At 37.3% G+C, this 26,960-nt stretch overlaps 1 protein-coding gene across 1 annotated transcript in view; it reads right to left on the bottom strand.

Moving 5' to 3' along the window:
* The window catches only part of CHRM3 (cholinergic receptor muscarinic 3), a gene marked incomplete at its 3' end in the record, with an annotated part of 192,636 nt that overhangs the window by 105,952 nt on the left and 59,724 nt on the right, over positions 1 to 26,960 (bottom strand). Inside the window, 2 exon segments of the mRNA XM_080342702.1 lie at positions 24,510 to 24,559; positions 24,562 to 24,616. Of these exon segments, the coding sequence (XP_080198828.1) occupies positions 24,510 to 24,559; positions 24,562 to 24,616 (105 nt within the window).

The following is a 26,960-nucleotide window of genomic DNA, read 5'->3' as shown; positions in this document are numbered from 1 at the left end:
GTCAGAAAAGAGATGCATTTCCCAAGCCAAGTGTCAATGACTGATAATATCCCAAGTGTCACTATGCAAACAAATCTCCCTGAGGCGTGAGTTAAAGCCCTTCTGCCTCAGGCAGTGGAAGGGAGATGACATTCACTGCTGCAACACTCCTGCAGATTCAACACGCAAATGTATCATCAATCTTAAAACTCTGCAGAAACCAGAGATTTTCTGTGGAAGTCAAATAAGTGAAATATTGACCATTCCTTAAACAAAACTTTCATCCCATTTACTGGGATTTCAAGATAGGTAAAGACATTAAAACAATTCAACCTCAACTATTGTGGAGCCTTAATTGTAAAAATTTTAGTCCACATCTTTTAGCCCTTTCTCCTCTCAGTTATGCTGCTGTTATTCCCAATCCTCGTTCTTGCCTGTATGAACTATGTTGTAGAGGGATAACCAGGTCATTTAAAAACCCTTCATTTTACTGAAAGCTGACAAAGCATAAAACACCTTCAAATGTATCAAAAGTAAAAAACACAGATACATTAAAAGCTTTTAAAAAGAAAAAAAAAAATACCCAAAGAAAAACAAAACTTTAAATTACTATCTCAAAGACCTGAGAGAATGAAATCCTTTAAACACATTAATATTTTGGCATCAGTCTGCAGTTATTAAAACCATGCTTGACTGAAGGTTTTCTTTATAACATTGAGTTATAGAGTCACTAAGGAGAATTCAATAAGTCTGTTTGATTATGTGCTATTTAGTTCAAAATTATGGCCTAAAGGGGAACAAAAAACCCCAAACTCACCACCTCCATCAAAACACACACGAAACTGCTCCTTCAAATAACGACCTCCGAAAGCCCGTGAAGAGAGGGACTAGCGCACAGCCCTTTCTTTGGCTTTCTCTGACACCTTGCCCTGGGGTCAGGATTTCAGAGGAGCCACCACAATGACTGCAGAATAAAACAGAGATAATACACACTGCAAATTTTGCATTCACGTGAAAATATTTAATTTATTCAGAGAGGAGAGGAGGCGAGGCCCAGGCTCTCAGGAAGGCCACACTGCTCCAGCTCTGCTTGCACCGCTGGGCTTTGGTGCTCTGGACCATGGAGGGTCCTGCTGGCAGCATGGGTTCCCTCCAAGTAAAGGATTTTCCTCAAACCTCAGCGAATACTTTAACCAATAAGCAAAATATTTTTTTCCTTCAACTACAGTGAGTGCCAAAGTCTGCTGACCAACTACAGCAGAAAATTCATGAGTACAAGATGATGTTTCTGTTCACTCTGTACGAGAGGTGTGACACAGATCACACCACCCTCCTCTATTTCCTGGGGGCTCTTGTAGGCAGGTTCACATGCAGTGTGATAACGTTTTAGATGCCACTTCCTAACTACTGTAGGAGGCGCTAGGTTCACAGTTCAAGCTCTCATAAGAAACTACAGCACCCAGAAAAGCAGTTTTGCAATATCCAGTGTTCTGCAGTGAAGAGCTAGTCAAGTCTTATTATGTCTAGGGCTCACACCCTTGCCAATAGATTATGCATACAGCCTGAATTAGAAGTAAAAAAGTAACTATTTCATATAATTTTAATTACTTTACAGCAGGAAATATTTTATGTACGTAAATTGCATACATAGTATTTGGTGCAATAGTAAAAAACACAACAGTAATTGTATTTTATGGCCTTTAAAACCATGCAATGATTATAAAATAATTGGTCTGACAATTACTTGGTCCTGATAATTACACAGTTTCCCCCCCACTGATGGTCCAAAAGATAAAATCAATTACAAATAATTCATAAACAAATTACCTTCAAAAATATGTAACTGAAAATATATACATGGACCTAAAGCAGTTCTGCTGTAACTGAAAGGACATCAATAGATGGATTTGGAGAAGACAGAACTCTTCTATGTATTTTTTAGAAGATTAATTTTAGCATCTGGAATACCTTAAATATAATTTGATAAATCCTGAGATTAGGGAATTTTAAACATTTCTTATTATAGACAACATATAATTTCACGAGTTAAGTTTTGGCTTTCTCTTTGTCCATATAAAGCAATACCTGTTCAGTTTCAGTGAAATAAGCTTTCATTATAACCATAAGTATTACTTGAGAAATCTACCATAGATTAGTATCTTTATTGCATATACTCACTCTAATCATGTCCTGAATTTTCTAGACAGAAGGATAAATGAATTTGCCATACTAGGTAAGATGAATTAATATAAAAAAATAGGGAATTTGTGACTGTTGTTTACAATGTTATTTTCTTGCCCTCTGTGGTTTTTTTTAACGCCAAAAAAAAAGTAAGATAGGTGATAATAATGTAAAATTAATGACCATAAAAAAAGCAAGGGTGGTTAGAGGTCATACCAACTGTAAGCCCTGCACTGATTTAGAAAAAGTGGTTATCATTAGAACCAAGGAAGACCTACTGTAAATGTCATATGAAGCATCCTATCAAGTAGTTTCAAAGTGCTGTCTGTAATATGCAAAATCTAGGAACACATAATTTTACTCTGTATCTTGAAATACTTTCTGATGGTGAGTTGTGCAGGTACATCACAGTTTTGTAAAGTCGACTTTCCCTTTCGTATTTCCATGTTTTTAATCCAGAGCAGGTTACTCTGAATGGTATCTAAGCGACTGAAAGATGTCAGATTCTTGCACAAGTGTGGATAGAGCTACATCGTGATGTGCCAGCCCTGTCCCGCAGGAGCACGGTTTGAATGTTGTGCTCATGCACAGTGCCCGGCTGACACCCGCTGCTGACACCTGAGGCCTCTTGGTGGCATTTCTCATCCCAGAGATGTTTTCTGCCTCCTGATTCCTGCTGCTCTCCAGTTGCAAATAAAATAATGCAAGAACTTAGATGTGTTTATATAATATCAGCACATAATAAGTCCTAACAAACAAAATCAGACCAAAAAAAACCCCAAAAAACCCTGCCCCAAAGGCAATGTTTAGGCCAAGTTTATCCTTCATCAAAGTCCAGCAAAACAGTGGTTTAGTTTTTGTTTTCTTAAGTTAAAAAATGCTGTAATGTTATATAAGTACATCTAAGTTACTGAATTTTTAATTTGAAATTTGAGATGGGAGAGCACGAAAGATCAGTAGCGAGAAGATTGCTTTACATATCAATTTTGTTTTAAGACCACAGTTTTCCTTTATTTGCACACAGGGAGAAATATACAAGTGTTTTATTCCCGTTTAATGAGAATGAAAGGGGTAAATATGTTCCTCAGAAATGGAATTTTTAAAGTGAGAGGTTATGCGGTATCAACAGCTGTTATATCAACAGAAGCAGAAGATAAATAGCCTGTTTTGATGACACATATGAGAAGTGTGGACCTAGAAGAGCTATGTGTCTTTCAGAACACTTAAAAAATACCCCAAAACCTAAAAAAATAAACAGAAAAGGCCAAATAAATCAAACATGGATGCTCTCCTAATTTGAAAAGGGCCATGCAGGAATTCCTCCTTATGCTGAAGCCAAGTTCAGCACATATTTTATTATCAGTTTCTGCTTAACCATGTCATGACATAGGCTTATGAGGGAAACTCAAAAAGAATTTAGTTGCCCATGCGACTGTTTGTAAAGCACAACATATATCACAAAGGGACAGCTTCTCCCAAATCGGACTAAGCAGAGGTAGTGAAAATGCAAGGCTGGAGGTGCATAAGATCAAAGAGCAACTTCCTGCTGCAGCACAACTCTCAATCACGTTAGCAGGCACAGTGTTTCTGTCATTGCTGCTTAGTTGATTAGCTGGCAAAATCAAGCCTCTGAAGCTTAAAAACTTTGGAAGAGCCGTCTTCTACCTTAGCTGGGGCTTCCTGCTGGAACAACTCAGATGTACTCTCTGGACAGAGATGACAACATGGTTCACCTTTCATAGTCTGAGGTTGCAGACCCTAATTAAAGATGTATTCTGGCTGTGTACAGAATGGCTTTGACATTTTAGATGTATTACATGAAAGATAAACATCAGGTCTTGCTATACATTTCCTGGACTTGGCTTTTCAGAGCCAAAGAAAGCCTAAGAGAGCCTGCAAATAATTCCATGGATTGATGCACTGCAAAGTAATCAGCATAATCTAAAATCCAATACAGCCAATGTCAGTATGGTTTGCAGAGCATGCTGCTACTTTAAAAGGAATCCAGCTTATTACCACACTAAAGACTCTTTAGGAATGTTTATTCATCTTTCATCTACCTTTAATCTTAGCTATAAAGCTTTAGATTAACCAAGATATGCAAAAGTAATTTATTATCATTTTCAGTTCTAATGTCTAAACTGAACAATAGCTGCCTGATTCCATCTAGCCAAAAATCCATTGGTGAAATGGTGAGTGTACGTGCCCTACAAATTCGATGTAAAGAATGATGCTGACAGTCCATTTTGCATTCCCTGTTCAACTAAAATTCTAGAAGCTTTAAGAGTTACGTGGGCAAAAATACTTTAGTTTGATATCAAAAGTTAATGATGGCATAAGGTCAGTTAACACACTGACTGCACAGCCTGCCTGAGAAGTTGGGTAGATATGTGGGCTGCTAACTTGAACTGAACTCTAATAATCCCAGATCCAGGTATTTTAAACCACCATAAGATGTTTATATGAGGCACATTATCTCGAGTGATTACACTGTAGATACAGCCACCAATTTATCATAGTCTGGTAGATAAAAACTCCATAGCCTATTTTGAAAACAGACCAATATACATTTTACAGGACTCTTGATAATGCCACCATGTTATTTTGCTTTGCTAACTGAAAGTTAAGAAGGAAAAACTAGTAATTCAAAAAATTTAAATTGATCTTTGAGATATAACTTTTTATCTAGTTCTCCTTACCTTAAATATCAATTATATCAACAAAGAAGCTTGCCAAAATGGAATGGATTCATCTCCAAATAAAGATGAGATCTAAGGATGTTCTCACTTATGCAGGAACAATGCACATAGTAATCATAAAAAATAACAGTTAGTATTTACTGACAGCATCTCAAGGGAGGCCACTGTTGTTCTCAGTGCTGCCACCAATGTTCTCATGATTGCTCTCCTGGGTAGCTTTCATTCCTCCAAGGAGCTTCACACAAAGAGGACCACAGGGAATTATTGATTCAACGAACTCTGCTAGGAAACAAGGTTAAGCATTAGAGGCCCAAAAGACCCTTGGAAATGCAAGGTAGCTTTAGACACTTTGTAGTTCTGCAGTCATCTACAGTACAAGCAGATGCTGCCCCTTACTGTCCTACCTCCAGACCTTACAATGTTGGAGGAGTTTATGTCCCTCTTAAGATGTGTCCACAGGTGGTGGAATAGGAGAATTACTCTTTCTCTCGAATCCAAGAAAGATGGAATCCACGAAAATGACAACAGCAGCCTTTGACCAGTTTTGCCAAGTTCTTTACAGATAGAAATTCATAGTTTATTCTTACAAAATTTTATACAAGATCACTCTAATTTTTTCTTACTTTATGCTGAATTTTAAGAAAAACAAGCAAGCAAAAAATTTATAACCATTTTTTTTTCCTAAATAATTAATTAGAATCATAGAATTTTTTAGGGTGAAAAAGAGCTTTAAGATCATCAAGTCCAACTGCAAACCTAACACTGCCAAGTCCACCACTAAATCATGTCCCTAAGCACCACATCTACATGTGTCTTAAACACCTCCAGGGATGGTCACTTCATCACTTCCCAGGGCAGCCTCTTGCAATGCCCGACAACCTTTTAGATTATTTTTTTTTCCTAATATCCAACCTAACCTACCCTGGCACAACTCGAGCCATTTCTTCTTGTTCTATCAATGGTTACTTGAGAGATCAACACCCTCCTCACTACAACCTCCTTTTAGGTAGTTGTAGACAGCGATAAGGTCTCCCCTCAGCCTCCTTTTGTCCAGGCTAAACAGCCCCAGTTCCTTCACTTCTCTGTACTCTTTCTAGTATTTCAATGTCTTTCTTGTAGCGAGGGGCCCAAAACTGAACACACGATTCGAGGTGCAGCCTCACCAGCAGCGAGTACAGGAGGACAATCACTTCAATAGTCCTGCTGACCACACATTTTCTGATACAAGCCAGAATGCTGTTGGCCTTTTTGGCCACCTGGACACACTGCTGGCTCATATTCAGCCGGCTGTCAATCAACATCCCAGATCCCCTTCTACCAGGCAGCTTTCCAGCCACTCTTCCCCGAGCCTGTAGCGCTGCCTGGGGTTGTTGTGACCCAAGTGCAGGACTCGCAACTTGGCCTTGTTAAAACTCATACAATTTACCTCAGCCCAGCCGGTCCAGATCCCTCTGTATGGCCTTCCTACCCTCCAGCAGATCAGCAGTCCCACCCAATTTGGTGTCATCTGCAAATTTACTGAGGGTGCACTCAATCCCCTCATCCACATCATTGATAAAGAGATTAAACAGAACTGGCCCCAATACTGAGCCCTGGGCAACATCACTTGTGACCGGCCATCAACTGGATTTGGCTTCATTTACCACAACTCTTTAGGCCCAGCCATCCAGCCAGTTCTTTATCCATCACAGAGTACACCCATCCAGGCCATGAGCTGCCAGCTTCTCCAGGAGAATGCTGTGGGATACAGTATCAAAGGCTTTACTGAAGCCTAGGTGGACAACATCTACCACCTTCCCCTCATCCATTAAGCAGGTCACCTTGTCATAGAACGAGTAAAGGTTAGTCAAGCAGGAAATTCAACAGCAATACAACTTTACTGCAGGAAACTGAAGAGTCACCTGCACGACAGAACTATTTGGCAAGAACACAAAATATGCTGCGCTGTATAATATCAGACTGCTAGGCATCAAGTCAGGTATTTTTTACTTTGATGAAAAAATACTAGGTATGTGTAAACTATAGCTATTTAAGTTTGCAGCAATGTGTCATTAAGTTTCCTCCATGGTTTTGTAGAGCCTAGACCTTAAGACATCTTTTGAGTTTCACATATAAGATACAATTACTCCAAAAAGCTCACAAAGGACATAACCAAAGTGATTTTGCTTTGATCTGAAATCCCATGCAGAAGCCTTGAAAACTGAGCTTTGTCTTGGAATTTGGCATTTAAAATAAATCTACTGCTACCTAGAGATGACTATGCTGACTCAAGTTATTCCTTTCCATTCTTTCCTATTAATGGCTATTACTGCAAATTTGCAAATGCCATTCATTAGTAATTACAACAAAAGCAGTGGAATACAAGCAAAAGGACAAACAACATTAAACAGCGACTGGCAGCAAAACTACAACAAAAATCCAAGAAATCAAAAGGATATGAAAGAGCTGAGTTTGTTTTGTTTTGTTTTTCTGATAATGTACATAATTGCCATAATAAATCATGGACTCACTTACACTCACATGTTTATCCTAACTGTTCCAGTTGACTCAACACATGGTGGAAACCTGGTTCCCACTATAGTTTTCTTCACTTCATATGTTTCATTACAGAGCCTCAAAGATATTAAAGCAGGTAATTCATGAAGAGGTCAGTGACAGCAAGGAGAACCCAAGCCAATCATGTTCATGTGGGCCAAGAAGAAATAGAAATGTGTATTTCTAAGAGGAGAAAAAAACGGATTGGCAGATATAGCAGGAAGTAGGTATGAGTAGGAATCCAGCTCTCTCTGGGGGTTCCATCTTGGTCTGGAGTAAAATCTGCATCACATTTAGAATTTATGATTGAGTTTTCTTAATTTCTGCAAAATCTGGAAGAGGTTATGCTGCCCAGACTAACAGATCTTCTTTTGTAATCAGATAATGAAGACAGTTTCCCACTTTCTTCCCTTTTCCACCAAAGTCAGCCTGTCATCAAATCAGTCCTTTGCTCAGCTACTTTGATTAGGCGCTGGCATAATGTATTATTTAGGAAAAAAAATCATAGTCATGGATCAGAAGGTCTATAAACATCATTTAACTGTTATCTAAACCAGATGAAAATCATGCAGGAAATTAATCTGGAAAGAAAAGTATTTGTGATAGGCTAATCTAATTATTGGTGTAACTAGCCTTAACTCTGGTTAAATAGAGATACGTTCTTTTGGAAATTGTCCTCTTGTTCCTGGAATATCTCTGCAAGCATAGAAAGATAGACTCTGACACTTTTCAAATAACTCTATTTATATTAAAAAGAAGATCGTAAAGAAAGAATCAAACTTCTTCACAGTCCCAGCGATTAGGACATCAAGCAAATGATATTTAAAAAAAATTACAGCTATCTCTACCAAAGGAAAACAAAACAAAACAAAAAATCACAAAATTTGCTCTTGTTCATCTTTATTATAAAGCCCATCTGCTACTTTTCCTTTTTTTATTTTGGTCATCCCTGTCTCATCACACAGAGTATTGTGCAACATAGCAGGGTGGTGACTTGGGAATAAGATAGCGATGACTGTGTTAACTATATTTCCCAGTCAGATGGAAAAGAACGCTGAAAACATGGGCCGCAGCAGGATAAGAAGATTTCTCACAGAAGTCCACAGATATGGGGTCCCCTTGGCAAAGGTTTTGATTTGCAGTGAGCACCTGTTAATCCATTTAGCATATCTACATTAAAATGATGGAAGAAAAAAGTAGGATCAGGAATGGAGAAGCTAAGAAACGCTAAAATAGGTTTTCAACCTTGAAATAAAGCCAGTGTTTTCCCCTAGTTTAACAGGAAGAGGCTCTTGTTTAAATAGGCATAACAATACAGATTTCAGATTTTATCTCAGGCCAGTTTCTGGGGAAACTGAAGGGCTTGGTCTTAAAACTTTGGCAGATCAGGAGAGTTTGCTGCAATATGTAAGCACAGCATCCTTGGTGCATGAAAAAAGTCTGAAAATGGTTCACACAGAAATGGAACAACTGGGGGATACAGTTTCATAGCCCTCAGAAAGGGTCTATGAAAATACCTTAGACTGGGGGTAAAGCAGACTGGTGATTATAGTGATTTTCTCAAAAGACAAAACATATTTCTTAACCAGAACTAGGGTAACACAAACAAATGTAGTTCTCTGCAGTTCTCTTGGAGTTCATAAAAAGATATTACTGTGTCCACTCTTTAAACCAGAAAACTGGGAAAAGTGAAATGTTCTTTCATGTGTTGAGACCACCTTTGAAAAAAAAATGCATAACCGAGTAGATCTTATTGGAAAATACCTTCATGCACCCAAAAACACCTAAGAGACTGTGGTTGCATTTTTCTGATCTTCATTAGGAGAGAAGTGGAATTTATTTTCAAAAAAATTCAAAGAGGATACACAGTTTTATATATACCAGAATATCTCGTAACACAAGGTCTGGAGCTTTTACATGAGAATACAGAGATATCAATTTTATAAAAGTCTTCGCTGGACTGGTTTAAAGCAAAGACTGTCTCCTACATAGGATCATAGGGTAAATCATAGAAACACAGAATAGTTTGGGTTGGAAGGGACCTTTAAAGGTCACCTAGTCCAACCCCCCCTGCCATGGGCAGGGACATGATCAGGCTAGATCACTAGATCAGGCTGCTCAAAGCCCCATCCAGTCTGACATTGAACACTTCTAGGGATGGGGCATCCTCAGTTTCTTTGGGAATCTTCTTCCAGTGTTTCACCATCCCTTAAAGAATTTCTTCCTTATCTCTAATTTAAATCTATCCTCTTTTCATTTGAAACAATTTTCCCTTGTCCTATCACTATAGGCCCTGGTAAAAAGTCTCTGTCTTTCATATAAACTTCCTTTAAGTATTGAAAGGTCATAATAAGGTCTCCCTGAAGCCTTCACTTCTCCCGACTAGACCAGCCCAGTGTGAATGCCTGATTTTTCTGGAGGTGGGCCAACTTTTTCTTACTCCTGTTGGTACTTTCTGAATCTGCCCTCTCCCTCCTCCCTCAGGCTTCCCCCAAGAAAAGTTCACTGAAACCAGGTTGTTCCTATTTTGGCCAACACTGCCATCCACTCACTAGCTCTGTTCTTTGCTACACTGCCTACATAGAATTAAAGTAGTTCAGATTTATTTCCTTTTTTCCTTAAAAAATATAAATCTGTATACACCTTTAGGCTGAATAAGGTCCTGAACAATTCCTAGCATTTGAAAGCATGTAGCCTCAGCTAGCTCTGAAGCACATACATTATAATAAGGTTTATTTGATAGTATCTGTGAAAAGCATAGGTATAACTGACAACCTCATAAGTAGGCAGTGAATAATAATGGATTGACATTAAGTTAAAAGAGACTCAACTACAGGTGATCAAACACAGAAGATGGAAGGAGCTTATTGCTATTGGAGATAGCAATAGTCTTTCAGCCTGCAAATTGAATAAATGCCTTGTGCAGATTCACAAGATACAACGGCTATGATATCATGTTAATGATACTTTTATGAAGGTACTTTTTAGACATTGTTTCATTTTCAAGAGAAGGGAAGACAGTTATTATTTGCTTATTTAAATTGTGACCTTGCTCCAACGGAAACAGCAAGAAATAGAACTGATATAAATGTAAAATATCCCTTAGTTAATTCTTTGTTTTTGCAAATATTATATTTCCTCTCCACCTCATCAAAGGTTAAAATCTCGTGATGGCTGAGTGGCAGCAGCATTTGTAGTATATGAGAGATCTTCCCTAGACATTTAAGATATTTTGAGCAGGGTGGAGGTTTCTGATGTCTTCCAGTGTGTAGAAACCACATAATTTTCTCCTCCTGCACACTCATGAGCAGCAAGTGAGCTCAGTGAGAATCAATCAGCTATTTGCTCACCAGTTTCCTGAAGCTCTACCACTGCTTCCACAGTGATAAATTCCCTTAACTTGTCCCCGACAAGAACAAAAGATGGGACTTCAGTGTTACATGCATGCAACAGTGAATAGATAAGAATACTGCATGATATTTTCAGCCACACAACAAAAACGTCATGGCAGTATTGCTTAATGAGTAGGTCCCTAAACATTGTTACATTTTGGCAATGCATTCAGGCTGATCCACCTGAGGGTAATATTTCAAGTTGTCCTCTAGGGACTTGGTCTTTTTACAAACATATGACTACTTCTTTAGCATAATAGAAATTCCCTAGAAATTAGCCAGAACATGAAGAACTAATTCCCACAGAAACAAAGAACAAGCACGACCACGCCTTAACACTTTTTATCCTTCCTTTAGCAGCACCAATGCTTCAGGAAACTCCTTCCACAAGAGAACACAATACTGGACATGTTTCTTTGCATATTTGATAAGTGACCAATTAATATCCAAAAGATGTTACAATATTGCTATGGGAAGGACAGCATTAAAAGTGATGGGAGAATAGCAACTAGCAAGCAATCAACATGTTCACTACAAAACGAGAAGTGCTTTGTGTTTGCAAACCCTATTGCTCACTAAATTAGAGTATTATGATCCAGATTTAGAAAAATCTCTAAACCGCCCCCAATTAAAAGTTTCAATGTATCATCTATTGTTTTCCCATTTCAGCCCTTGTAAAAGGAAATAGCTTATTAAAAAAAAAAAAAAAAATCATACATTTAGAATGACAGATCCTGAATAGAGTCCAGAAAGAACTCTTGAGGATAGAACTGTTACTAAAGACTTTTTTTATTTTCCTAGTGACTTTTGAAGAATATTACACCAGAATTACCTTTCAACTATTAAAATGGAATGATGAATCATACTGGCATTGGACAGCTGTACGTCATGTTGATTTTTGTCCCACAGCAACCTTATTCCTTGTATCACCTGCCAGCTTGCTCTAACGCTGCCTGTTCTGCAAAGTCATGCATTGAACAGATCACATCCATTGTGTTGGTTTCGTAGAATTTCTTCCTTGCAATACTGATCTATGACAATGAAACTCCTTTAAAATCATACTGAAGCTTAGACCATATGTCATATACTGACCTGTCATATACTTCTGTGGAGGGCTGAGCGTAGCAACAGTTACTTTGACACAGGCATCTGCACCTGTGGATAAGCAAGAGCCATGCTTGCCTTCCGCCAGCTGCACTCTCAAGTCCTTGCCTATCAAGATCCGATCCAAGCTGGCATTCTCCCCTGGTTTATCCATGCTTCCTATCTTGTCATTATCACAAGCTGCAGATAAAAGTCACCTGGACTATGCTGAGATCAACAGTATCATATAAATGTTCTGTTTCCTTGGTCTATCATGTTTATGAAACACACGTATAAGCCTTTTCAGTCGCTGTCAGCCAAATGCACTTTTTTTTTTTTTTTCTAAAAGATGTCTTCTCACACATAAAAGGACTGATTTTGCTTGTTTTCTTCTGATGAAAGATGGATAAGGTGGACTATCCTGACCACTCTGCTTTTCATATGTCTGTGTAGAGGTGAGAAATGAAGGGATGCATAGATTTTGCCAGTGCAATACTGCTGCTGCTACTCAGCTCCTTGTAAATGGGGCAGAAAAATCCTGGGTTCATGTCCCTCCCACTGGCACAAAGCTCAGAAATCCTGTGCTTCTCTGATCCAATCCTCACAACTGAGTTTACAGCCATTACCAACATCTAGTAAGTCTGGTATTCTAGGTCAGGGAACTTTCAGAAATAGGTTATTTTATTCTAAAAAAAATAATCTAAAAGTTCCTGTTGAAAGTTTAATCTCCTTCAGACACTTTCAGAAACCCACAATCTAATTACTGCTTCACACGATTTTCACAAAGATGGTGCTATTACATTTGTCTTAGAAAACAAGACATTAACCAATTTGTATTCTCTTTATTTTCTTATAAACAGTTTTATATTGACTTAATGAACAGTAAAGATCTGGCTATTATTTGGTATGTGGTTTCCATCCACAACAGCAATCATATAAAGGCTGAAAACATAACATGTATAGTTCACTAACATCCAGAATACTGAAAAGAGCTGGAAAGGAAGCAGTACTGAAATCAAAACACTGAAGTCTCACTTATTTTATATGCTTCTTTGTGGGAAAATCTTTGATATTCTTCTGAAAATTCATGTAACTAGATAGCTCACAGAAACAATTCATTCCTAGATGCAACATGTCATTATTTAGGTTATTTATACCATCCTATACAAAAAATTCAGAGTCAATGAAAAAAATAAATATCATTTTAGAATAAAAAAAAAAAGACACAAAAGCATTTGATACAATTGATCCTCTGTAACTTAAAAAGTCAGTTTGTGATGACAAAGAATGTATAGACTGTTATTAAAATGAAAATAAGTGCTATTACATTTCATGACCAATTTAAAAAAAAATGTTTTCATTCATGTTAATCGTATACAATACTATTTTTTTTTCTAAAGATACTGCTTTTATATATAAAACTCTGAATACGAAGTCCAGTCTTCTTTAACTCTTAAGTTAATAGGAGACCAAGAGCAGTTACCTGTTTTTCTGTATTTCCATTATCATATGCTTATTTAATCCTCATAGAAGTGGAAAAACAGAATTCTACTGGTTATGAACTTGTAGTCATGAGGGCAAATGTAACAAATAAATCAAATGCATACATACATAAGTATGTAGATAAGGGAAGGAATAACTTTCGCTTAATCAGCAAGGAACTTTCTAAATCTGACATGTAAGAAATATATATCCCTACATTTTGGGATCTTTACACCAGAAACTGAACTGGAAAATCAAAGCTGTGCTATTATTTATGCCACAAGTCTCTTAAATGAAAAAAAAAAAAAAAAAAAAAAAAAAAAAAGAGGCACTGAGCACAAAGAAACCAACCAAAACCAGTTTGTGTTTTTCTCAGATACCTGAGACAAAATCCTCTTGGTTCCTGCACTGAAATAATGGAGACTCTTCACTAACTCATGGAGATATCACTTTATCACTGTTTTTAATAGCAATGATTTAGGGGGATTTATAGCCAGAGAAAGTAGCTTTGAGATCTAATCACTAAGGTAGAAAAACCCAGACTCTCTGGAAGCAGAGTCTTAAATTCTGGCAGGTTCACCTCATCCTTTCATCTTTCAGAGGTAGATTAAATTCTGTGTAGCTTAACATATAGGGGTCCTCTACAGGACTTTTAAAAGATGAAGTCCTATTTTGTCTAAGTATTGTTAAATATAACATCTTTTCTCTCTCTTGCCCCACCCCGTTTAGCAACTTCAAACAATTTTTCTAAAGACATTTCTGTTTTCCAGGCAGCTCCCTACCTTTTTGTCTTGAAGGTTTTGAAGATTTATTTCCTTGATTTTCTATTTTAGTAAAAGTGATAGACATTGTCCTGCAGAACTGTTCTACTCTGCAGGCATTGTTAGCAGAAATCATAGCCCAGAAGAATACAGGTATTTCTTCCCACTTCACGATTTTCTCTATCATTTCTTAAAATTGCCAAAAGCTAACCAGACTCACTGAAACAATTTAAATAAAGCTTAAAACCATATTTGAAAGGAAGAAGGAACCTCAGCAAATATCCTACTAATTATTGACCCTCTCCCACAAATCCTTATGTGTACTAAGAAACACTGTGAGACAATTAATGACAGTGGCTACTACAGAGATTCATATTAAATTTTTAGAGCTAATGTTGTTGATCCATATTATGAGTAATTATTAATGTACATGTGTGCACTAGGAATCTCATTTTAGCATTTAATCACATCTAATGCATTACGCAGCACATATTTTTGGTAGCAACTCGGTACAGTTTGTCCCAAAGGCCTCTTCAGCAAACAGAGATAACCAAAATATTGCTAATAGAATCCCTGTTAATGCAAAATATGTTGGCTAAAGAGAAAAAGGGATGTATGGATTGGCAGTCCCTAGGTTTCAGAGTTTTCCCGAATTAAAAAGAAGAGTAATAAGAAAATAGTTGTGTCAGTACTTTAAATCTTTATTAATCCTGATTGGTTTTTAGGCATGCAATCCAAATAGTACCAAAAAGACAAATGTATAAGGATAATGGATAATAATAATTAGTCAACCTTGGCTGCTATTTAAAGGAAAAGGAATCACTAGGAATGGATGCAGCATGAAGAAAGGAGAATTGCAGCTCATCAAAGAGACACTGGCTTGGGAAAACAAAAGCTAGAGTCCTCATGCCCTCCTCAAGACGTAGCTGGTAATACCTTGGTATACAATGCAACTCATCTTCGTGACAGAGAAATAAAACAATGTAGTATATCAGAGCCAATCTTCAACTTGATGTTCCCCATAGGAAAAAAGGCAGACTAACACAAAACACCAGAGACCTTTCCCCAGGGACCTGCAAGTACACCTAGTTCTTACTAACCATGCAATGTCAGAAGGGAAGATATGTTTTTAAAAATTATTCAGAGTAACACAGTCTGAAGATGTGGCTCAGTACTTTTAAACACAGACATTATATCCATTAAATGTCACTGGCAAATTCTGTAGCAAAACGTTGCTACTGAAGTTTTCTTTTACAAGTCAGCCACGTTGGCAAATGCCAGCTGATGAGCAGCCCAGAAGATGTTCTTCAGCCCACTTGAGCCTCCAGCTGTTCAAAACACTTCGCACAATCACACCAAAGCTACAATAACCTTAGATGAAATGGTAAGGAATGGTACCTAGAGCTCACCTGAAAATAAGAAATCAGGCTGAAAAGTTGGCTCTTGCAAGCTGTGCTGCCTGCAGCTCTGTCACCTGGTGAGTCCGCAGGAAACAGTCAATGATTACGCACAAGAATTTGAGACCCTGGTCATCAGACCCTGCAGATGTCACAGAGCAGTGGAAAAATCTATGAGGCAAATGCAAAAAAGTGAGCACAAACTGAAACAAATCTTGAAAATGTTCGGGCAGACTGCCAGTTACAAATACAAGCAGAGGGAATTCGGGTTACTGAGTCCAAGTCCTTGTCACCATGCCACAGAAAGCTCTGCTCTTGATTGTACCACTTCTCTATTGACCTTTCCCAAGCACTGCAATGCCTTGACTCAGGCATCCCTCGGGCCACAGTGTGACACCGCAAGTTTGTTGTGCTGTTGTTGCAAATACTTTTCACTTCACTTTAAGACAAGCTGCAATGCAACAGCAACAATGCTTTTAATTACTTAAATGAATTATTCAATTAATTATTTTTGAGAAATTTTGAAATTGAAGAATCATAATGGAACATTCATTTTACACCTAGGATACAATCATTCATATGCTCTGTTCCTTAGTGTTAGTCTGTTAACACAGTCAATCTGTTAATATAAATTAGGAGATGAAATATCTTAAAAAAAAGAAAAAAACCTTAGATGTCCACTATTAATTTCTTATTTTCTGTTAATCACTATGATAAGTTTTATGAACTTAACAACAAAGTAATTAAAAGTTGCAGTGAATGTGATTCTAACTCTTCTCTCATGAACACTGTATCAGTGTATGCTGCAAGCCTAAATTAGGACCTGCTTAATTTTTTCTGAAACAAAGTCACCTATTCAAAATCCTCACTGAACAAACAGAGATTTAAATATGAAGGATTTTTTTTTTTTTTTTTTTTTTACATGCAATCAACTGTATTAAGTTAGATTTAAACCAATGTAGGGGTTAATGTTATACCTCAGGGAATCAGCCCTTGGCACCTTACTCAGTATGATCAGCTCTGCAATAGTATCCCAATAAAAATACAAGCATTTTTCAGAAGATAGGCACTGGCACGAAAGCATAAGCTTTGTAATTCACCCAGCAGCAGGCAAATCAGCAGTGACCATCTTACTAGAGCTGACTGTGAATGCCTCTAGCTTTCATGCACAAGTGATACACTGTGCCCAAGAACAGAATATAAGGCTCAGTTTTAAAATCACTTATTCTTCTGATGTCTAAAACGGAAAAAAGGTTGAAAAATCCTAGGGAAAAAGTACAAATGCAGCTTCTTTGTTTTGACCATTTCCTTTCCATCTACATTCTCTGCTTCAAAGCAACATTGATTACTGACTGAAGCTCCAACATGATAACTTTTATTATTTGTATTTTGATAGCAGCCACCAACACATCAGACACAATACATTTCCCAGAAAACTCACAGGCTAAATAAGAAAACAAGAAAGAGATGGCTAACATCTATATAAATGCAGTATGTTTTATGTTACTTATGTATGTTAAAAACATTTTGATATGTTTCAGTAACTTAAAACATCTTGAAGTATACCTGACTTAAGTATCGCAATCTTTCATTTTCACTTGCTCCCCACAGTGTTCAAAGTAATAACAAAAAAACAGTATGATTTTGAGGGGATATTTCAAGACAGTGCTATAACATTATGAGGGACAATATAGAAGGCACAAATGTGAGATGAGACTGTCATTCAGAGCAATGTAACTAGAAAGACCAGGCCAGGTGTTATCATATGTGCAGAAGGTTGAAAATATTTTGTCATTAAACTTTTGAACATTTTGGAATTAAAATATTTTTCTTTCCACATTAACTGTCCATTTGAAAGATGATTTTACTTACAAATCACATTGAAACAACAGATTATGTGGACTTGCAACTATGTTCTCTTATGACTTGTATTCTGAAGAAAACATGTGAACCTAGTGCCCGGTTGTCATTCAGAGCGTGCCTGGGTGGCAGCTGCATGAACATGAAGATAGTATGATAAAGCGAACAACTAGTCAAACTGACAGATTAGCAAATTCAGAACAAAGCCTCATTATAAAGTCTTGCAGTTCCTCACTAAAGCAAACTCCAGTTCCCTCACAGCTTAGCTGTGCACCTCTATGACAACTACATATAGTCAGCAAAAATCCCAAGATTATACCACTATGATAATGACTAAAATTTCCTCCTTAAGTCCTTGTGTGTGAAGGGTTACAAGAAGAACACGACCGTCATCTTGTGTACCATGTGTCTGGAGAGGAGCAGGCAATGTGAGGGCGACATGGCTGCAGCAAGACCTGGGGAAGGAGGGAGATCTGCCCTCCCACCCTAGCTCTCCAGTGTTTGCTACTCACTCGAATTTCTCCAAGGGCTTTTGTTTCTTTGTTATATCAAGCAGTCAGCATGGAGAATAGGACCTGAACTACCTTAGCATGCTGAACTTTAGTTGGCAATATGAGCATACGTTTACCTACGGAAAGATGGACTTCCACTACACAACACTTTCAGATTTGTAATGAGGAACTACCTTTTAATTCAGCCTACCACAAACCATCCCAGCCAGAGAGCTAAATAGAATCAGTGTTGATATATGCATATACATTTATTAGGATCATAAAATTATTCTCTATTAACTTTACAGGTGGTCAAAAGGGATAGGAGACAAGAAAGAAAAAACATTGATCATGGTGTAATTTAACTGTAGAATGGAAACTGGGTTTTAATAAATTTCATAGAATCATAGAATAGTTTGGGTTGAAAGGGACCTTCAAAGGTAATTGCAATGCAATGAGCAGGAACATCTTCAACTACATCAGGCTGCTCAGAGCCCTGTCCAGCCTGGCCTTGAATGTCTCCAGGGACAGAGTACCCACCATCTCTCTGGGAAACCTGGGCCACTGTTTCACCACCCTCATTGTAAAAAATGTCTTCCTTACATCTAGTCCCAATCTACCGTTTTTTACTTTAAAACCATTACCCCTTGTTCTATCGCTACAGGACCTGCTAAATGTCTGTCCCCATCTTTCTTATAAGCCTGCAATAAGGCTGCAATAAGGTCTTCCTGGAGCCCTCTCTTCTCCAGGCTGAACAACCCAAACTCTCTCATAGGAGAGGTGTTCCATCCCTCTGATCACCTTCTGGCCTCCTCTGGACCCTCTCCAACAGGTCCATGTCTTTCCTGTACTGAGGGCTCCAGAGCTGAACGCAGGACTCACCAGAGCAGAGGGGCAGAATCACCTCCCTCAGTCTGCTGGCTTTCTGGGCTGTAAGCAGACATTGCCAGGTCATGTGCAGCTTTTCATCCACCAGTACCCCCAATTTAGAGAAAATTAAAAACAATACAGAAAATCTCAGATCAATTCCTACTTACCACAGTAAATTCCATAATTAATTACAGACTTCATTGCCTCTCATATGTAATCATACTGCGACCACTTATAATAGGAACAAAAGCTAGTTTTAAAACATGGACAAATAATATTGGAGAAAGAAAAAGAATAATAAAAAGCAGAAAGGAAAAAGAAATGTTTCTGAAGGATATACATTGAAACTATAATCTTATTTAAGCCTTAATAAAAATCTTAGAAAATATACTGAAGAAGTAATTTCTTTAGACTTTTGTGACCACATCTTCTTATGTTTTTCATTAAACTTTTAGGTTCTGAGTCAATAGAAAATATGTCTAAGCTTTGATATTTTGTACTAGTTTTTTCCTTCTCAAGGTTTACTCAGTCTAACATGAAACTCTCAGGTCAACGAAGTTTTTATTTGATCCAGCATTAGTTCTAATTACCATTGCCATTGAAAGTACTTTAAAAAAAATAATTATAAATTAGGGAAAATTTATGCATGGTGTATTTCTTTTCTGTATTTCAGTATTGTTCATGTTTAGCTGTAAAGATTTCTGTTCCCATGCAAAAAATACTTCTAATCACTTGAAATTAAGTTATGTGAAACACAAAGCTTGTTTTAGACCTTAAATGGGGATTAATTTGAAGTTAGTGGCTGGTTTAAAGCTTATTCTAAATTGGGAATAAGTACTGCATATGGGACTGGCCTGCTTCTGCTATACAACCTGTTTCAGTTTCTGTAAGCTTGTATGTGCTTAGACTATTTCTACAGATACCCATATTGCAAAGCTGTCAATATTAGAGGAGCTCAGCACTACAGATTCACTGCCTTCCGTGCAGTTAAGAGCGATAATGTGATTTAGTTCAGCCTGTATGATCTCTTGTCACGGGGTGAAAAATGGAGGTGGAATAAATCACTCTTACAATTATATAGTTCACTGAGGTTTTCCAATATCTTCCTAGTCACCCTCTCCTGGAAGTAATATTATTTCCTTAAAGAGGAATATCCTATCAGGTTCTCATACGAAACTGAACGGGCACACATTTATAGCGAGAAAAGAAAGGAAACCACACATATACCAGCATATCACACACACACGCACAAACATGCACAACCTTAAACCTGTAGAAACACAAAATACACACACGTGTGCACGTACATATATACGCACAGCATCTCCTCTCTGCCTCCAAGTTACATTTATAAAGTAATAAGACTCATGGATTCCCTTGCTTGTGTTGCAGTCCCTGCTCAACAGTTATGCCTGCAAGCACCCTGGAAGCTGCGCAATTTGGATGAGCAGACTCTAAAACATTCCAAGGGAAGAAAGCCTCACACTCAGTGGTTTTGATACAGAATTTCAGGCTGGTCAACAGTCTCAGTTCCAGTGTGAGTTTAAGTTGAACATAAGTGACACAGCAATGGTAATCTTCTGTCATATGCTGCTGCTCAGAGGGTTAGTCACCAGGAATAAAGCAGTGGGAAAAGAAGAAAGGCAGACAAATAACACTATAGTGATCTACTGAACAGAAAGGTTTGGAACACAAAATGGGAAAGAATGAGTCTGGTTATAATGACAATACTTTTAATTATATATATTAAATGAAAAATAAACTATTAGTGAGTGAGTAAAATACTCCCAATTAATGGAAGTAATGTAATGTTCAAACTTAAATGAAGTATTTTTCCCTTGAGGGTTTTACTGTACTATTTTATTGAGCTTAATGTAATTTGAATTATAAACAAAATGGTTTTGTAAGTCCCTAGAGAAATGTATTTTAGTTATAATGTATTTCCTTTCAAGTGGTTATGGAAATCATACTCTTCCTGAAGTCTCTGTCTCACATACCACCTACTGCTGCAAACTAGTCAGTCCTCACAAGTTAAACATGATCAGTCTGCTGAAGTACGTGACAAGAAAATCCAAGGGTTTTTTAAAATGCCAGAGGAAACAGAAATTTGTAATTCTACAAACTAATAGTCTTCCCTCCAAAAAAAAAAGGTATTGAAAGATCTTGGTTGATAGAAGTTATGCTTTTTCAGAGGGAATGGAACTCAGCCATAATCAGTCCACTTGAGCTTTTAATGCATGTAGTGAAAGAATAATTGTTTACACTATACCCTAGAGGAAGTTTCAGCTGAGAGTAATTATATATTTTTTTTATTTTTATATATCTTTTATATAATGTATATTTAGGTATCATTATACTATAATTTAAATATGTAAATATTTCCATATTTCATTTAAATCACAAATCCTTAAAAATTTAATTCTAGCATTAAAAAATACACTTTATTTCACAGTGTAAATTACAAAAGATAAGTTTGTGTCACCTTTTTTACTTCAATTAAAATAATCTATATATGAATAAATAAACAAATATGAATGAACAAAATGAACCCCAGCCTACTGCCTAGTCTCAGCTAAATAACTAGACACAAAGAGGAAATTGTCTCTAGAAAATTAATTTTGGCTACTAATAATCTTTTTAAAGCATAATAGTACCCCACCCTCATGGATAAACCATGAACACGCCAGCCATTGATATACAATAGTTTAAGATGTGATGTTTCTGAAATAATGTCAACCCAAGTCACTTCAAAGGGACTAAGCAAATAAACACTGTAAGATTGAGCTGATTGTGCAACTGCTTATAGCATGAGCTCATGACAGCCACAGTCACTAATTGCATATACTTTGAATGGGTTACACTTTTTTCCAAAGCTAGTCTTGTTCTTCAACATACTACCAAAATCTCTGTGTAAATAAATATATAAATACATAAGTAAATAAAAACACAAGTTGTCATTAGCTTTGGATTAAGAGCTTGAATAATTTTTTAAGGGATAATGTATAGGAGGAAATATTTCTTTGTGACTACTCTATAAAACAAACATCAATGCTCGAGTTAATCTTCTGTCTGAGTCAGTAAATTATATCAATATCACAAAATTTCAGGCAGATATTTAAATGCAGAAAACATCTTTTTAATCACATTTATGACTATATAGAACAAATAGGAATGAATTTTAACACTTTTTTTTTTAATAATTGACATGAATACAATGCTGTACAAACCTTTTAAGAAAAGACATTTCCTCTGGCTCTTCTTAGATCAGATATGATCTAGTTCATATTTCAAAGTTGCACCAATTGTGTTAGATTTTGCACTTTGTATTAGAGAGATGACCTGTACCACAACCTTTGCAGGCAGCTACACTTTGCTAAAAGCTACTAAAGCACAAGCACTACTTGTGATAAATGACAAATGCATGTCATAGTGACCATTACCCTTGCATGTGAGGCAAGATTTTAAGATTCTGACAGCCCAAACAGCCATGCTAATGGACCTTTGCTAAGCAAAATGATGCTGCTACTCTTGACTAATGTACAGTGTACTGACAAATTCTCTTTAATGCACTGGACATTTGTGGGTAGTAAAGCACATTATTTTATTATATTTTTACACATAAAATCACTTAAGAGTTAGTATGACAACACAGTGTAAATCTAAAGTGATCCATTAGATTAATTTGTATGAATGGCTTTGTTGTTGTTAATTTAGTATCAGAAAACAATATTTTAATCTCATTCTGAAAACTTTGCTACTGTATTTCTTGTAGACAGATTATATGGTTTGATGCTTTAACCCTTTAATTTTTGCTCTACTGTTTCCCCACTGTTACATCTGAGTCTAAGTGGCAAATAATACACGTTTATATCAGGAGAGAGAGAGATGGACTGTAACAAAATTTGCAGAAGTTAATGATATGAATTCAGTTATTTTCTTTGTTACTTTTCTTTTAGGCTAAAAGCGAATACAGTTCAATCCAAATTCCTTTGGGCTACTCTGAATTTTGGCACCAATTAAAACATTTCCTGCCATGGAATAGTTGTACTACTGATACCTACAGAAAAGGTATTATCCTCAGACTCAGTATCCTCTCCAGCATAATAAATGTCTTTTGGGATCACTTTCCTGCCTATCAGTTACAGATGGGAAAGATTTTGGATACTCACAACAGGGAACATGAATCTCTTCTCCATCTAAAGCTAATGACCCACTTATGAATTGTGACAATTTAAATTTAGCTACTAAACCAGAAAATATATGTGTTTTCAGTATCTTATTCATGGAGAATCTGTCATCTGCAAAAAAACCCAAACAATCCAAACCCACAACCTTACACCTTACACAGAACACCTGAAAAAAAACATTTAAGTAAAGCTAGAATATGGTCAATACAACATGAAAGGTAAAATCAACTGTACCTGCATATGCCTGGCTGTGTAACACTGTGCAAGATACCATGTCCCAATTTCAGGATATGAAAGCAGGGGTAAGTATCGTCTCAGGATTCATCTGAGACAACTGTTGCTAATACTGAAGCCATAAAGATTCAGCCAGTAAGCCATGAAAATGCTTTCCTGAGATGCTTTGGTTAGAATTTTCTCCAGACAGAGCTGAGTGATTGAAATCTCAAGACACTCCAGAAAGAATCACAATAAACTGTCAGTGCCACAGCCCCTAAAGCAAGCATGTGAGGAGGGCTGCTCTCTGTGTAGGGAGAGTGTGCCAGTGTGGGTAAATACAGCCCACCTAAACCACTGCTACATATCCATGTTTAAAGTTCATTTCTGCAAAATTAGAAATGCAAACTAAGGTGGAACACCAACTATAACGTAGACATAAATGCTGCAGCCTACCAATTCATGTAAATTGTTTTAAATGCCACTGTAAATGCGACATAAACAGCATAATATATAAGGGAGAAAGAAGTCAAGTGATAATGAATGCTGGCAATTGAATCAGAGCAATTTAGTTCTTTGCCTAGGTTTACTCTCGGTGAGGGAAATGACTTATTGAAACTAAATTCAGCTCAAATATCAAAACCAGAAGGGAAAGCACACTTTTCAAGAAATTAAATTTAACTTGTTGGATTCTCACCTCCACTATAGCAAGACTGAATTATTCTGCAGGGAAATCCTGGAGGTGGAATATTGGCTGCATTTTTTATTTTGCCCGAAACTCATAGAAAACTTGAAGGTTTCTGCAGAATCTCAAGATGATCAACAGGAATAACCCGAGGGCATCTTTCTCCTTATTACCAATACCATGATACTCTACTCTTCTTAAGACAAGTGTAGAGGTTCATTCATGCAAACCTGTTCAGCCTGGCTCTTCCCCTGGCTACCTCTTATTCTGCTGGCTCTGCAGTTGTAATAACACAAAGTTTAAGTTTTGCAATTGCTTGACAATTTTTTCAGTTATTCTCTGACGGGTTTTGTGCCTAAGCTGAAATTTGCAGCACTGCAGCTGCTGTTCCACTTATCTCAGGTACACTTAAAGGAATGATAAACATCACAGTGTTCCCAGCATCTACAACTTAAAACAGATGTGTCAGGGAGACCAAACACTTTGTGATGTATGACAACTTACAGTTGTGTGTCTCTTGATGACAAAACACATCACTAAGGTAGAGGGCCTTAATAAATGATCTTGCAGTCCATAAATTCCAAAAGACCCTGACTTCATCAAGTGAGTATTGTTGCCACAAAGTAGCTGTTTCCCAACGTGATAAATACTTGGAAATATATAATGTGAATATATATGTTTCTTTGAATTTTACCTACATGGTCCAGTGAGGAACATCAAAGCGGCTAGTTGGATCAGGCACTGTGTAGTTCTGTGAACTCCTCTTTTGGAAACAAAACTGGTAGTATGTCAGCATGTAGACTGTGAACAAAACAAAAGAGAGAAGAAGAATTATTAAAATACGTTATGGATGCATGGGGGAGACACAGGCATATAAGCCAAAAGTCCTTCTTTGGACCAAGAGAAGACAAAAACGACTAATACTTTCTATTGCTGAGTAATATGATTTTTTTTTTATTTTTTTTTTATTTTTTTTTTTTTAATCTTATAGACCTATGTATGATCACAATATTTTCAGATGATTTTTCAAACACAGTCACCAAACCGGAGTGAAGATAATAATTTCTCCAAGACAGCACAAATAAGTATGCAGCTGAGCCAGCGAAGGAGCTTGGCTGCCTTGTACCTGGAAACTAGCACCTCTGGGATGATGAGCCTGCCCAGTAGCAGCTAGACACAGGGGCAGAACTAAGAACTGGACTCTCCTTTCTTTCCCCAGATTATGCAGTCTCTGAAGGCAACAAACTTAGAAAGCTGGTCTGTAATATTAATTTTAATGTAAAAAATGTAAAAAGCTAGAAAGATAAAAACTTTGATGTATTCCATACATTTTCAGCTGTATTTAATATACTGTTGCTTTAAAAAAAAATGACATAACTGTAGAGGAAGCAAAAATAGCAATAATTTAAACCTAAGCAACACATCTTCCTCTGCAAAAGTTGTAAATTCCTGAAGTCAGAAGTGTAGGAGAAGGATTAGCCACTGAGTACCATGTTTCATTTAATTATATATAACCAGTTCTAAGTAGAACCATGTGCCATTATTATCCCATTTACTGCAAGCCATTGCAGCCTAAGGCTTCCAGACCCCTCTGAATAACTTAAACACAGAAGAGTGATTCTGAATCAAGAGATGCTCCACATGTTCACTCAGTGTCTCAGTCTTTACCAGTATGCCAATGTATTTCACTTCCAGGTGTTATAAAAAAGAGGCAGCAGACCAGAGAGAGAACACACTAGCTATTCTGGATGCTCCGTTTCTCAGGAAATAAAATAAACAGACAAACAAACAAAAAAACCCACAAACCCAAAACAACAACAACGCTGATATTATTACGAACAAGACAGACTATATTCCCTGTTCATTTTCAGAAGGGAAGAAAATGCACATTTACTACCCAGGTACACTGGTGCATGCCAACGCAGCACTTCTAACACAGCTCTGATGTATCATTAATCATGAAGGTCTCTCCCTCCTCTGCTAGAACACTCTCCTGGCTGACAGCCGCTCGCTCCACTAACCCTGCACAGCTGAAGAGCGCAAGGCGTTAGGAGTGGAAGGAAATCTGAACACACTCTGACACCAAATGAAGACAAGAGAGGCTGTATTTGCAAAAATGAGTGGAAAGGAAGCAGATCAGATGAAAAACAGCCAGGAAAGAAGGAATGCATGTTACTTTTCTTACGGTGCCATAGAATTCTTAACTGGAAGAAGCCTAGACATGTCAGCATTGCAAACCCTGTTATACAAGCAGGCTGTGGCACTTTTTCAGCCTAGAACAATGTTTAGATGACAGTCACCCTTCCTGAAACATTTAATTTTCTGGGCATTTATTTGCTGAGCTGCTACACTGTGACTCCAACTCTGCGCTCCTGCCGCGACTCCCAGGAGAACGACGCACAGAAGTGAAGCATAAGGAAACGCGTCTGTGCTGAAGGTCACCAAGCAAAGAAAGCAAAACTCTTGGAAAGAAGCAAGGAGCAGGCAAGGAGCTCACATGCATCGTTTGACTGTCCCCTCCCTGGGACAAGCTAGCACTCTGCCAAGTGACAAAGATGCTCTGTAAGGATGTCCTGGAGCCTTTGGTGGGAGAGATCGATCTTGCAGCTTAGGAAGGAGGGAAGGATGGGTCCAGAGTTTTCAAATAGCATCTCGTTTCAGTATTTCACTCCAGTGATGATGCAGTGAATCCACACCTTAGTAATTCACCCATCTATTAAAACTACAATGTACCACTAATTGTTTAATTGAGTTCCCTAAAGGTCCTTGGTGGAAATCTGACATACTCTCACAGGTTAATGCAAGGTGGCAATAAACCGTGGCACATCCATTAAACATCAAGAAGAATTACATGTAAAAACACTTAAAAAAATAATTGTTCAAATATTTTTATACAGAAAGTATAAAGGATGAAAAGCATTTTTCATTCACACCATCAATGCAGAAAAATAATTCCAAAAAATCTGCCTCATGATCCAAGCCAGTTTTAAGCCACTTTTACACTTTTAAGACAACAGAACAATAAAATGAGAAATCCTCTTTTAAATTAGTTGAGCCTGCTTGTAGTTGAGGAATTACAGTTTCTGACAACTAAAACTGGAATTTTAATAATGGTTAATAATTTCCCTCTTAACAAGTTATTATG

Source organism: Nesoenas mayeri (assembly GCF_963082525.1).
Source record: "Nesoenas mayeri genome assembly, chromosome: 3".
Classification (NCBI taxonomy): domain Eukaryota; kingdom Metazoa; phylum Chordata; class Aves; order Columbiformes; family Columbidae; genus Nesoenas; species Nesoenas mayeri.
The sequence above is the reverse complement of the archived record's forward strand: the minus strand, read 5'-3'. Positions and strand labels throughout refer to the sequence as shown.